This window comes from Lactuca saligna, chromosome 9 (genome assembly GCF_052625555.1).
Source record: "Lactuca saligna cultivar CGN05327 chromosome 9, ASM5262555v1, whole genome shotgun sequence".
NCBI classification, from domain to species: Eukaryota; Viridiplantae; Streptophyta; class Magnoliopsida; order Asterales; family Asteraceae; genus Lactuca; species Lactuca saligna.
In genome coordinates this window covers 36,645,187-36,659,827 of record NC_136425.1, presented here as the reverse complement: position 1 = coordinate 36,659,827, position 14,641 = coordinate 36,645,187, and the positions used below count along the sequence as shown (strand labels likewise).

Below are 14,641 nucleotides of genomic sequence, written 5' to 3'. Positions count from 1 at the left end.
GCCAACTATCCGGAACACGGTACACCTACCCAATTTTTGAAACAAAATAGACACACATAACAACCTCGCATGCCTTCCAAAAAGAACTCCGACTGGTAAGATTTTATCAAAACACCTTGCTGCCAAAACTTCTGCTAGAGGAATGAATGTTACTTGATATTGCAGCCTCATATCATACACGATCACCATCTATCCATCTTTTCCTGATTTCCAATATGCCATGGCTCTATTACTGATAGAACCAGCCTGAGACACATCATAACAACTTAAGCTACCATCGAACCAAACCCATTCATTACCTTGGAATCCTGCATTTGACATCCTTGGCATAATGATGCCCCAAATCTCATATCACTGATACGAAATCCTGCACTTGCGTAATGCACCACGACTTCCCAACATCCCTTACTTGACCGATAAGTAAATACCCTTAAGCCATTCCCCGAGACTACCAATCTCGCACCCGGTCCAACTACCAGATTGCCAAGAGATCAATATCGAGGCTACCTAGCCTAGACTCCTCCGCGTCACATACTGATTATCCACATGATCCTACAACTCAAGATCCAAACCCTTGACTCAACAGTCTCTACCAGTTCCATCCTAAATTCCCATTAGAAGTTCGGGTTGCACCCATGTATTCCCACTTCTCATTATGCATAATCAAGGTGATGCCGACCGGCGATTGGGAGTTCCCTGAACTCCCATCAACACAACCTAGGCCTAAGCAGCCACTTGCTTCTCCCCCACTTAGGCTCAACAATGTTCTTCCACCTCTTACACCTTATGGACCTCCGATCCATTTTCATCAACATGCATAACCCGCCCAAATCCTGCACCGAACAACGCAAGCGCCCCATAGTTAGCCAAACACAATGGTACTCAGCTCTGGAATTCCCGGAGAATACTCTTGTATTCTTAACCAATCGGATGATCCAATCACTTCTCAAGGCACCCTTTTACCCAAGAAATCCGAAGACGAATACATATTTACCACTATCTTACCACAATCTAGGGTCCGATAAATGCTACAGGCTACCCCGTAGACTTATAACATTGTAGCCTCATCACAACTATCTATAATGTTACTGTCGGTCCATTAAATCGGACACTCTAAGTCAAGCATCCACTTGTAATGTCACCTACTAACACGATGAATCCTGCTACGCTGGTAGCAACCCATACTCCTAGAGTGATAACTCCATCGTACAATTTCCACACATGTTGTACTGACTCCGACCCTACTGGCCTCTTAAATGTCGTTCAAAATTCTTGGGTCTCTTCCTAAGACCTTCCACTAAATGCACCTGACCTGAACCTCTTTTCCTGAGGTACTCCAAATCGATCTCCCACCCTCGAACCTTTTTCATTTTGTTGTTCATAATTCAATAATCAAAATTACACCAAATTTTTAGGATTCAGGTTTAATTTCTACCACCTCAGTATTAGTATAATTTTTCGTTATAACACCAACACTACCGATGGAAGTGAAAGCTCGTGTGGATGTAATTTTTTGTTTTGAAATTGAAAAAAGAAGTTTGAAACTGTTATAAACATTGAAAATAATGATCGACTTTTCGGTGTGTTGAAACTAAATAAATCTTGAAAGTTATTTATAAGGTAGAATGATCGTTTTAGTGGGGTTCTAACGGATCATAAAATGTAACGTCTCGTTTTCAATCTAGCTATTGCAAATTAGAGTTACTAAATAATTTAGATAATGGTTTCATTCAAGGATAACTTGGGGCATAAGATAGTTAAGTTATTAAATAAAACACATTTATAGGCGAAAGTGGACGAATTAGACTAATTAAAATAAGATTTATTAAATTAAATTATTGATTAAGCACATCGAGAAGGTTGATAATAATAATAATAATAATAATAATAATAATAATAATAATAATAATAATAATTGGAATATGTTAGTCCAAGTTCGAAATGGTAACATTCGGAAATCGATTTGTAAGACAATTAGATTTAGGGTTTAAATTGCCAAGCTTGATGAACCCTAGGGACCAAATATGTCAACTTCAAAACCATGTTTTACTCTTCCTGATTCATCGACAGACACTGCAGCTTGTCGTTTTCCCTGTTATGGTCTTGCAATTGTCGATGCCATTGAAGGGAGTTGGTTCCATTCCCTCACACATTCCGTATTAGCCATTTAAAACAATTGTTACTCTTTGTAACGACCCCGAGCCCTCCCCTTCAACCTGTAATTTAGAGAGAGAGAGAGAGAAATATAGAGAGAGAGAGAGAGATAGAGAGGGAAGAGTAGAGAGGTAGAGAACATCGTGTCGAGCTGTCGAGTGTGTATATGTGTGTGAGCTCCGGTGATTTTTGTGTTTTCGGTGGTGTTTGTGGTCCTTTTTGGCAAGCGTAGATATCAATAGATCATAGATCAATAAGGAGAATTGAGTCGACAAAGTTTCATCGGCAAAATATGGGAGAAGTTGAGAAGTCGAAAAATTGAAAAAGATAGAACCAGAAATAGGAGATGAATTAGGTAGCTGACTTCCTCTCTAAAGATGATGATGGTGGTTTGTAACATTCAAGTTATGGTAAGTTTCTCTTTTATCCCTTAATGAAAAATTGTTAACATTTTGGTCCCTAGATAGTATGCGGGGCGTACTCTATAAGTACGCTTAGCATACTAGCCCATTTGATGATCGCAAGTTCCACCCACGTACGCAGGGCGTACATAGAGTACGTATGATGTACTTAGTGCAGGGGAAAACCCTAATTTAGGGCTTGCACCCAACGACTTAAACCCCTTCTTGGACCTTTATTGACCAGCCTCCATCTCCCTTTACTCTAAAAATGAAATCCTAAGAGCTTTTGGTGAGTTTTGAGCTTGAAAAATGGTTTGTTGGTGTTTTGTGGTGAAGAAAAAGAAGAGGAACACTTGGAGGAGTAACTTGAGCTTGTTGATCAAAGATCAACTTCTCATTTTCAATCTTTTTGAGGTAAAAATATCACACCTTGATTATCATTTGTGTTAGATCTACTTTATGTTGTTTTGCATTTTTGAGTCTTTTGAAATAAATATGAACTTTTGATCTGCTCCAAAAGCAATGGATGCTAGATCTACTCCATATGTTCATAAAAATGCAAAATTTATGGATGTTTTGGTTCATGCAAGTATTAAGACCTTTATTAAGCTCTTTTTGAGCTTTGAGCACCATTAAGCCATGCATGAGAGTAAAGTTGCCAACTTTACATGATAAGCCACCCTTTAAAACCAGATCTAAAAGTTTGACTTGAGGTCTCAACTGATTAAGTGCTTAATGGAGTAGGTTAGCAATCTATGGAGTACGTTGGGCGTACCCAGCTGGTACGTTATGCGTACTAATCCCTGATGGAGTACGCTAATCGTAAAAGCTGAGTTCGCTTCGCGTACTCGGCATGTGGGCTTGGCAATCATCGGTATTAGGCCATAGTTTAGGTTTGTAAGTATGGGCCTTTTTAGGCCCATAGACTTAGGTATTGGACTTTGGGCTAGTATGTTGGGCTTCCTTGGATTTAGGCCCATGATGGGTTTTGGGCCCAATTTGGAAGATTGGGCCATAAATTGAGCTTTGGGTTGCCATTTTGGATTTGGGCCTTTTAAGTGTTTGAGTCGGGCGTTGAATTTGGGTCAAGTTAATTAAAGAGTAAAAATGGTCTTTTACTTTGGTGATGGACTAAGTAGCTTAGATTTTTGGTTATGGATCGAAATCCAACTATTAATTGGATGTTATTTTTATGTTGATAACGCGGGGATTTTTCAGACCAGCAGACAAATTCATTTGAGTGATTTAACAGCTAAAGGCGAGTTTCCTCACTGTGTTTACCGGGTTGATGACACCAACATTGGCTCATGGTTTGTTATGTTAGGATGTTATATGTTTACATGACTCTTTCATGCGCTATGTGCTTGTATGCTTACCGGGCGGTGCCAGATGACCATTTTGTATGATATTTACCTTTGTGATTATTACATGTGTTATGTGTTTGTATGCTATATGACTATATGTACACCGGGTAGGGCTTGATGATCGATAAATCTATGTATCGAGCGGGGCTCGATGTCGGGCAGGGCTCGATGCCGAGCGGGAACCATTATGTGTTTATTATGTATGGTATGTGGTGTTTTGGGGAACTTACTAAGCTTTTTCCTTACGATTTTCAATTTATGTTTTAGGTACTTCTGGTTCGAAGGGGTAGAGCCTGGGATGATTATAGTGCACACACCACCTCATTCCGCATTTTATGATTACTCTAATGCTTTATGATGTTCATACACCTTATCCCACCTTGCTTTTATGATGATGTTTTGGATTATAGTTTTATTAATTTAAAAACAAAATTTTTGGTCTTAATTTTAGGACGTTACAAGGTTGCTAAGTTATGTTTGACAAAGGAATAAGGTGTGCTAGAGATGGAAGCTTCGCCGGAGGTGATGATATCGTCAGAGTGGAAGTCTGGAGTCGCGTAGGGGTGAAGGTGCCTACTTGGCATCAGAGATGGAGGTGCTAGAGGTATATCGACTTCTTTATTTCTCATGTTTTGGATATTAGGTTTAATCATTAATGGGATAATGAATCGGTTTGGGCTAATAAATCAAATTGGGCTGAAAATAAGACTATCTAGTATTTGGACATGGAATTTTGTGTTACAATAATAGTCAATTGAAGAAGGAAAAGATTTATTTATGGGATAACTATATTTTATCATGCGATTAATTAAAATATCAATTAGATGGAAGATATTTATTTAAATATGATTTGGTGTAATTATTTATATGATTATAGTTATTCAATGTCAATCAAGTAATATCAGGTAACGACATGTAAATATGATTTATGTTCATGGGATGACCAATCATAAGTAATTGATTTTATCTAAGAAATATCCTATAACTAATGATTGAGGGTGAAATAGCCAAATAGGTCTACCAAGCAGTTGAGATCTTGAAGTGAACTGCGAGTTAGGCACCATACTTTTAAACAAGACATTTATGATATTTTATATTGGACACATAGGAACACATGCCGATCGAGGATGAATTTAGGAGTAATTCATTCATTGCATGATAATAGTGAATATATATTATTGATGCCTCAATTTACTTTCAGGATGATTTAAGCGTGACTAATTTAATAATATCCCAAAAATTGTAAGGTAAAAATTTTATTTTTAATTCAACAAATAAACACGATTTATTCTTATCAGCCATTTAAAGGTATGTCAGAGTAAAAATATTTATCATAGTACAATCCTAAAATCATAAAGTACGGAAACATGGGTGGATGAGCTGCGATCAAGTTGGGTCATTCTCTTCCGAACTACAGGTACCTAAAACAGTAAATAAAAAACCGTAATCACAAAGCTTAGTGAATTCCCCAAAATACCACATACCATACATAAATGTCAGCTCAAGGCTGAACCGGGTCTGTTTCACCCCGACTCTATTTCACCCCCAAGTCTATTTCAACTCATGTGACAGCTCAAGGTTGTACCGGGTTTATTTCACCCCCGAGTCTATTTTACCCTAGATTTATTTCACCCCCACATACATATTGAAAACAAACATACATGTATACAACAGGATTCATAAAGACAACAAGCACATACTACCAAAGTATCCTATAGTATAATGTGAAAACTCACCTCAGTCTAGAGATAACCGAATCATACATGTTGCTACTACCGGGCCACTTGAACACATCCAAATTATCCTTATCAATAATCAGTAGAGTTTCCCATAATCCAAGGTCCGATTTATATTATATCATACCAATGGGTAAAACACCATTTTAACCTTCCTATACTTGGCCCAACAAAGCAAGGCTCAAACCCAAAATGACCCAAGATCCATTTAGGTGGTATGCCCCGCATACCAACCTGAAACGCCCAACATACGATGCTGAAGCCCAAATTTGACTCTAAACCTACTAATGCCTTAAGACAATGTGTATAACTTCCAGATCTGATTCATATGGGACATCATAAGTCATAAATCTCTTGACTTTATGACATTACATGACTTAATGGTATCCAAACCAAAGCCCTAAATCTCTAACTTCATCAAAATACTACCAAACCAACCCTAGGCTTGGAGTCATTACAGACTCGGGGTTGATACGGACTCGAGGGTTGTTACAAGCCTAACACAAATACTTGTTGTTATATGTAGTCATTATGAAATCATGGTTGATACGGACTCGAGGGTTGAAGGTATACCGACTTCTGGAGTCGTGTAAGGGTGAAGGTGACTGCTTGGCATCAAAGTTGGAGGTGCTGAAGGTATACCGACTTCTTTATTTCTCATGTTTTAGATATTGGGTTTAATCATTAATGGGCTAATGAATCGGTTTGGGTTAATAAATTAGATTGGATTGAAAATAAGACTATCTAGTATTTGGACTTGGAATTTTGGGTTACAATAATAGTTAATTGAAGAAGGCAAAACTTTATTTATGAGCTAACTATATTTTATCTTATGATTACTTAAAATATCTGTTAAATATGACTCGAGGACTTGGTGCATTTGGATCGTGTTCATGAAGCACTTGGAGCACTTGGACCTTAATGGAGCACTTGGGGTTCATGGAGCATGTGACAAAGGAACAGGGCCAGTCTAGACGGTGGGTAACCCGGGCGACCGCCTAGGGCCCATGACTCCTGGGGGTCCAAAATTTATGGGCTATATAGTATATATATATATATATATATATATATATATATATATATATATATATTACGAAAATGATATTTAAGGCCTAAAGTTGGTTCAAACTCAAACTAACTCAAAAGATAAACAATTTGGCTTGCTTTTTATTGTTAATTGAATGTGTTTATAGTCAATAAAAAACAGATTTTTTTAACCTTTATTATATTTATCTTTAAAGGGCCACTTTTTTCTTTTCGCCTCGGGTCCCATATACACTTGGACTGGCCCTGCAAAGAAACAGATCTTCTGAGAGAGGAATGGATCATCCGACAAAGGAATTGATCAAGTGTTAAAGGAACGGGTCGTGTACAAGAGGGTTTAAAGCACCTAGAAGGAGTTTGAAGCACTTGGAAGAGTTTAGGATCAACAAGGGGTCCTTGTTGAGCCACATGATGAAGAGATGGGTCAAAAGGGATTCTCTTGAGCCATCTTGTTCTCCTCTTAAGCCATCTTGTTTTCTTATTGAGCTATGCACAACCTTATTGAGCCATGCATGTGCCTGTTGCTCATGGTGATGTTGTTGCTCCAAGATTGATGTTGTGCACCATACTTGATGCTCTTGTACCATTTACATCCTTGTTGCGCCAACTAGGGTTGCTGTTGAGCTATGAAGAAGTTTTTGCGCCATCATGGACCATCTTGGTACATGATGCGCCATATTGATTCCTTTGTTGTGCCATGTTGATCCAAGTATTCCTAGAAGATGATAATGCTCAAGAATGTTCTAGAAGATGTTGCATGGCGGATTGTGTTTGGTTGACACCCTTCATGGGCCTATGTGCCAATGGGCTTGGCCCATTAGGGTTTTTATGTCTGATCCCTTAAGTATAAATAGGGATGCATGCTAGGTCATTTTTTGTATCTTGAATTCTAGAGTGATAGGAGAATCTCTGTGTAATTGTACTTGTAACCTCTGTGTTAAGAGCTCTGAAATAAAGAATGCCCCCTCTTGCCCGTGGACGTAGGTCACCTTGACCGAACCACATATATATTGTGTCTTGTGTCCTTTTGGTTTTGCTAGTTATCCACTTTACTTCCTAACAATATCAATTAGATGGAAATGTATTTAAATATGATTTGGTGTAATTATTTGTATGATTATGGTTATTCAATGTCGATCGGGTAATATTAGGTAACGGCATTTAAATACGATTTATGTTGACAAGATGGTCAATTATAAGTAATTGAGTTTATCTAAGTCATATCGTAGAACTAATGATTAAGGGTGAAATAGGTCTACCAAGCAGTTGAGACCTTGAATTGAACTGGCGATTAGGTACCATTATTTTAAACAAGACATTTATGATATTTTATATTAGACACATAAGAACACTTGGCGATCGAAGATGACTTTAGGAGTCATTCATTTATGGCATGATAATAGCGAAGCTATATCATTGACAACTCAATTTACTTTGAGGATGATCCGAGTGTGACTAATTTTTGGGCTACATCTTGTAGAGATTTAAGTGTGCTTTTGATCAAGTGAGTCTCTTCACTATACTCGTGGGTCGAAGGTACCAATGTCAACCCACTGATTTGTATATGTAGGATGCATGTGTTTATGTGACTATTGCTGGTATGATTGTATGTTGTATGCATAGAGCCGATCTGGGCTTGGAGTCATTATGGACTCAGGGTTGATATGGACCTACGGGTTGTTACAGACCCAACATAACTACATGCTGTTATATGGAGTAATTTTGGACTCGGGGTTGATATGGACCTTACGGTTATATATATACTCTAATAAATGAATTTGCCACATGTCATATTCTTATTGATTTAGCCACATGTTATTTTGTGGTTATTTTCCATTAAATTTTTTCCACATGACATTTTGTGGTTTTTCTATTTTATTAAATGTCATATAATATTTAAATATAATAATTATAACAAAAGTAATAATAAATGCATATCAATTTCAATAATTAACTTTCCTTTTAATTTCAACAATTGTAAATTAAAACTTTATTTGTTTATTTATCTAAATTATTTGTTTATATTTAAAAGAGAAAAAAACACATTAATTTTAATAAGAGTAATTTACACGAATGGTCCATATGGTTTATAGTAATTTAGGTGTTTGGTCCCTAACTTATTTTTTAACTCGGAAGGTCCTACTGTTTGTTTTTGTTACATGATTGGTCCCTAACTTATAGTATGTGGTATTTTAGAGGATCACTAAGCTTTGTGTTTATAATTTATGTTTAAAATGTTTTCATGTATATATGGTTTCAAAAGGAAGAGCACGGTTTAATTACACTACATCTCCTGAAGATTTATTCTGCGCTAAATGTTTACAAATTACTTTGATGTTTTGAGAATACTTTTATTCCGATTATCTTTGAGTTAATGAATAAATGATCTGACTAATTGTACCTTCTTTATTAAAAAAAATTTGAAATTTTGTCTTCCAACTATAATTTCCGGTTTATCCGGATCCGATCAGGATTTTTATCCCTCGAAAAGATCCGACTTCAGTCTTTCACGAATTCGGATAGGATGCAATCGGATAAAAAATATCCGGACTGGATTCGTAAAAGTCGAATCCAGTGTTTGTATGTACCTCGATCATAAAGATATTTAGTCACACAATTGGGCTTTTAATATGAAGCCCAGTCTGATGATTTGGGTTCTGTAAATTCACAGGTTGATCCGGCGAGTAGAAGATCTGACGACGCTGTTCACCGGCGACTCCAAGTTTCTTAATGCGATTTGATTGATTCATAAAGGAGTGTATTTTGTAATCTCTTGGATTCAGTCGAAGAAATATATTAAGTGGAAAATTTGTTCTCAAGATCGACACATACTTTGCATGTCGAATTCTTATCGGCCTTGTTCAGCTTGAAAATTGAAACCGAATATTAGAAAATTGATCTAAGTGTTGTTTAGATAGTGGAATTCTCTATAGATTTCAGAAAATGGAAAGGATAATGAGCAAGATGCGGAATTTGGATGCGTATCCTAAGATCAATGAGGATTTCTACAGCAGAACGATCTCCGGTGGTCTCATCACCCTTGTATCTTCCATCTTAATGCTTCTGCTTTTCTTCTCCGAAATGAGTGAGTTCTCTCTCTGCATATATACACACATAGGGATGTCTATGCTCGTTGATTGATGTTGTATTAGTCTCTGATTCACATGAGAATATATGATTGATTCGATACCTAAAAAAGTTAGGTTTTCAAAATTTATGACTGATTTCCATACAATTTCTCTTTCCGATTGGAAAAAAGAGCACATTTGGGCTTTTCAATCCGGTTAACTTAAAACTGGTGTGAAGTTTGGACTCTAACAGAACAAAATTGTCAACATCATTGAGTTTTTTGTCATTTACTTCAAAAAAATGATACTATTACATTTTCAGCAAACTTCGTTTTCTGAATTCCACTTTTGTTTCTCTAAACGATCTAATTGAAATGTATGCTGCTACTTCGTTGCAGGATTATATCTTAATTCTGTAACTGAAACAAAGCTAATCGTAGACACCTCAAGAGGAGAACGACTACGAATCAATGTAGTAGCATTTTCTGTACAGTATACCTTCTCAATTATGGTTCTATAGTATTTCAACTTCTGGAATTAATTGTTATACCCTCTATTTCATCTGAAAGTGCAGTTTGATATCATATTTCCATCACTTCCATGTACAATACTTAGTCTTGATGCTATGGATATCAGTGGAGAGGAACACCTTGACATTGTATGTAATTTCATATCATTTCTTCCCTATTTTCATTAAATCAAAATCCAAACATTATCATGTTGATTCTCATTTCAGAAACATGATGTTTATAAAAAGCGACTTGATGCTTATGGTAATGTCATAGAGTCAAGACAAGATGGCATTGGAACTCCCAAGGTTAGTGACAAAATTTCCTCCTTCTTCTTCTTCTTCTTCTTCTTCTTCTTCTTCTTCTTCAAGTCTCAAAACTTGATTAAAAACAATATTTTTCTTACAAGTAACAGATTGAAAGGCCATTGCAAAAACATGGTGGAAGACTTCAACACAATGAAACATATTGTGGTTCATGTTTTGGTGCTGAATCAGTATGCTTCCAAACTATGCAATGATTTGGTATTTTGGTATTGATTTCTCTCAATGTTCCAAATTATATAATTTTACTTTTTTTTTTTTTTTTTTTTTCTTTCTTTCTTTTTTAATTGTAGTCAGATAAGGAATGTTGCAACTCATGTGAAGATGTTCGTGAAGCATACAGAAAGAAAGGTTGGGCAATGTCAGATCCAGACATGATTGACCAGGTCAAATCTCTCTCCCTCTCTCTCTCTATATGTCTCTCTCTTCATCTCTCTCATTTACTTTTTACTTCATCAGTGCAAAAGGGAAGGATTCCTACAAAGAATCAAAGATGAACAAGGTGAAGGGTGTAATGTATACGGATTCTTGGATGTAAATAAAGTTGCTGGAAATTTCCATTTTGCCCCTGGAAAAAGCTTTCAACAATCACATATGCACGTCCATGATCTAAAAGCGTTTCAAAGAGACAGTTTTAATGTAAAGATATAAAATATAATCACAATTTATTATTATTATTATTATTACATTAAACTTTCATGTAATAATAATAATTAATAAATGACTCTTTTTAGCACAGATAAGTCACAGGATTATTCGTTTATCATATGGAGACTATTTTCCAGGTGTCGTAAATCCCCTTGATGGGTATGTATGTTAATGTTAATATGTTTGTCTTTTCTTAATTCATATTTAATTTTTTTTAATATATATTTATTTTTATTCAATTATTTTGATTTTGTAGTGTGAAATGGACACAAATAACCCCCACTGGAATGTATCAGTATTTTCTCAAGGTAGTACCAACCCTTTACACAGATGATAGTGGACACAGAATTCAATCAAATCAGGTTTTAATAATTTATAATATATATATTTTTTTTCTCTTTGAATAGGCAATGTAGTTTTATAATTAATTAACACAATTTTTTATATTTTTTTATATTTTTATATAGTTTTCAGTAACTGAACATTTCAAGGGAGCAGAAGTTGGGCGTCTTCAGACTCTTCCTGGAGTTTTCTTTTTTTACGAACTTTCACCTATCAAGGTTTTCTTGTTACAACATATAAAAAAAAAAAAAAAAAAAGATTTTTTTTTTTTTTTTATAAATTATATAGAAATGGTTTTTATTTATTTATTTATTTTGTAGGTTACTTTCACAGAGGAGCATGTTTCGTTTTTGCACTTTCTGACTAATGTTTGTGCGATTGTTGGAGGTAAAATTTCATTTCTTTTTTTTTGGATATTATGAAAGATTTCTCTCTTAGGGGTTGTTTTTATCTGACTTGTTTGAGGGCATTTAGGTATTTTCACTGTTTCGGGGATATTAGATGCGTTTATATATCATGGTCAAAAGGCTATTACAAAGAAGATGGAGATTGGAAAGTTTAATTGATGATGGAATTGGCTCATAAAAATGGCATTTTTTTGAGAAAGAGAAACAGATCCCCATGAAAGATTGTTTTTAAAAAAAAAAATTAGTTTGATTCCGGTTTATTACAATCGCTTTATTTATTTATTTATTGAAGGTAATAAAGTCGATGTAAAAATCTCATGGGTATAACAAATTCAATGTCAGCGGCTTCATTTTTTTTTTAATTATTATGATAAGTATATGATTTTTATAATATACATGCAATTGTAATTTGGTAAATACTATTAATGTTATGGGCTTATGGCGTATTTTTGTGGTATAAAGATGGCTATTGGAGCATATGTGGGTGCTTAAGGGCATATTGTATGCCAAAAGAGATGGTTATTAGTGGTGTGATACTTGAAAGAATCAAAACCAAATTTAAAATATGACGAATAAAAAATAAGCTATTTTAAATTGGTTTGGTGTTAAAGGGAAATAAACGACAACAAGATCCTACAATCCTATTAAAATGGGATAAGAAGAGGTGAATATGTTCGCAATGCTAAATCAATAAATCAAAGTTGGCTTAACTCTATAAAATGTAATCTTTAATTTCATTGGGCCTTGTTGTCACATAAGAGCCAGAGAGTGTGTGTTCCACTTTATTCAACCCGCCTTCATGTGATGGGTAACATCTATCTCCATGTCCCTTCCATGTGGATCATGGACCTTAAATACTTCAAATTATCAATTCATGGACCTTAAATACTTCAAATTATCAATTCGTCTAGGGTATGTTCCTCTATACTTGTATCTACTCATTCAACATTTTCTTCTACTCTAAGCACACAACACAACTTACACAACACAAACATTGTCTTAGGCCGAGTGGTATACCGAGCACGAGGACGTTCGTGGTTGAGCTAGCCACGAACAACAGACGTGCACACTACCCCGTTGCTTCGTGGTGGCTCGTGGTCGTTGTGTCTCGTGCTCGGCACAACGGAAACACACGCCCAATCAAATCGAAGCCTTCTATTTAAACGTTGCTATATCCGTTTGTAGCCGTTGAACGACTACTTTTTAAAAAAAATAAAAAATAATAAAAAAACAAATAATTAATTTACCTATAAATACCAAATTTTTACTTCTTTTTTTTACACCATTCTTTTCTTTCTCTATATACAAACTACAAACTACATCTTCACAACCAAAAATCATGGACCCCAACCAAAAATACCCCTCCAAACTACAGAAATCGCAAACCTGATAACACTTTCGCGTTAGATACAACACCTCGTCAATTCTTGACTATAGAGTCACCTCAAGGCGGGTTTATCAATCTACTTCAAACCGGTTCTCCTATCTAATAAACACCACTTTTCCAACAACATACCAACCTTTTCCGTCTTTCCAACATCAACAAATTTCACAACAATACCAACAATTATAACAATTCTAACAACTTCAACAACTCCAACAACAATCGTCACAACAACAACAACCACCAAGCTCACAACCGTCACTTTCGCCGGATTTTGTTGCGCAAACGCAACCTTCACCACCACCTCAACCAAAAAAGAAAAAAGGAAAAAAATCGGTCCGACCCACTGCCACCCAAGAAAGGGTCCCATGGACAAAAGAAGAAGAAGAAAAGTTAGTGGAGGCATGGGTGGCGGCTTCCGAAGATCCAATTGTAGGAGATAGTCAGCCTTACGAAAGTTTTCTACGAGTTAATGGAAAGTGAAACTCGAAACGCCGATCAAATTACGTCGAAATGGCGAGATATTCGACTAAAATGCACCGAGTTTGGAGGAATCTACAACAACCTCCTAAACATACGCAAAAGCGACTCGAACGATTTTGATGTTTTCAAGGCGACAATTGAGCAATTTGAAAAAACAACGCCAACATGCAAAGCTTTTCCGTATATGAAACCGTGGCTAAAATTGAAAGACGCCCCAAAATGGAAAGAGCAAACGAAAGGAACTTCACAGTCTTCCGGTTCAAATCGTTCGAGAAACCCCGATGCAAATTCCCAACAATCGGACGGCCGAACACACATCGACATCAACGACGATTCGCTAGATCTTGAAAACGACCAACCTCTTCGTAGGCCCGTTGGAAGAAAAAAAAAAAAGCGGTGGCAACATCTTCAAATTCTAGTGTTGTGGATATGTTTGGCGATAAATTTGATCGATATGTGAAACTTCAAGAAACGAAGGCCGATCTGATGACTCGGATAGAACAAAAAATATTGAAGCACAATCATAATTTCAAGAGGCACGAGAGGCGTTCCAAACAAAAACCAATATGTAAATCTTGAGGGCGAAGACTTGGAACTTCTCCAAGCGATAAAAGAGTCGGTTCGAGCCCGACGTAGGCGTAAGGGGTACTTTATTTTATTTATGGTTGGAATTTTTAGTTTTTTTAATGTTTTTTTTTTAATTTTTTTAATTTTAAGTAATGTAATTCTTATTTTTATTATTAGTTTTTTTTTCAATTAATGTAGTTTTTATTTAATG

The 14,641-nt window shown here is 35.9% G+C and overlaps 1 protein-coding gene across 1 annotated transcript; it reads left to right on the top strand.

Moving 5' to 3' along the window:
- The first annotated feature begins 9,321 nt into the window (after nucleotides 1-9,321).
- LOC145013901 (uncharacterized) lies at nucleotides 9,322-12,426 on the top strand. The gene is made up of 12 exons (XM_078972250.1): nucleotides 9,322-9,784; nucleotides 10,166-10,239; nucleotides 10,342-10,425; nucleotides 10,504-10,584; nucleotides 10,692-10,772; nucleotides 10,893-10,985; nucleotides 11,059-11,238; nucleotides 11,339-11,406; nucleotides 11,504-11,609; nucleotides 11,715-11,807; nucleotides 11,910-11,976; nucleotides 12,064-12,426. The coding sequence occupies exons 1-12, from the start codon at nucleotides 9,643-9,645 to the stop codon at nucleotides 12,153-12,155; spliced, it is 1,161 nt and encodes a 386-aa protein (XP_078828376.1). The 5' UTR covers nucleotides 9,322-9,642; the 3' UTR covers nucleotides 12,156-12,426.
- The last annotated feature ends 2,215 nt before the right edge of the window (nucleotides 12,427-14,641 follow it).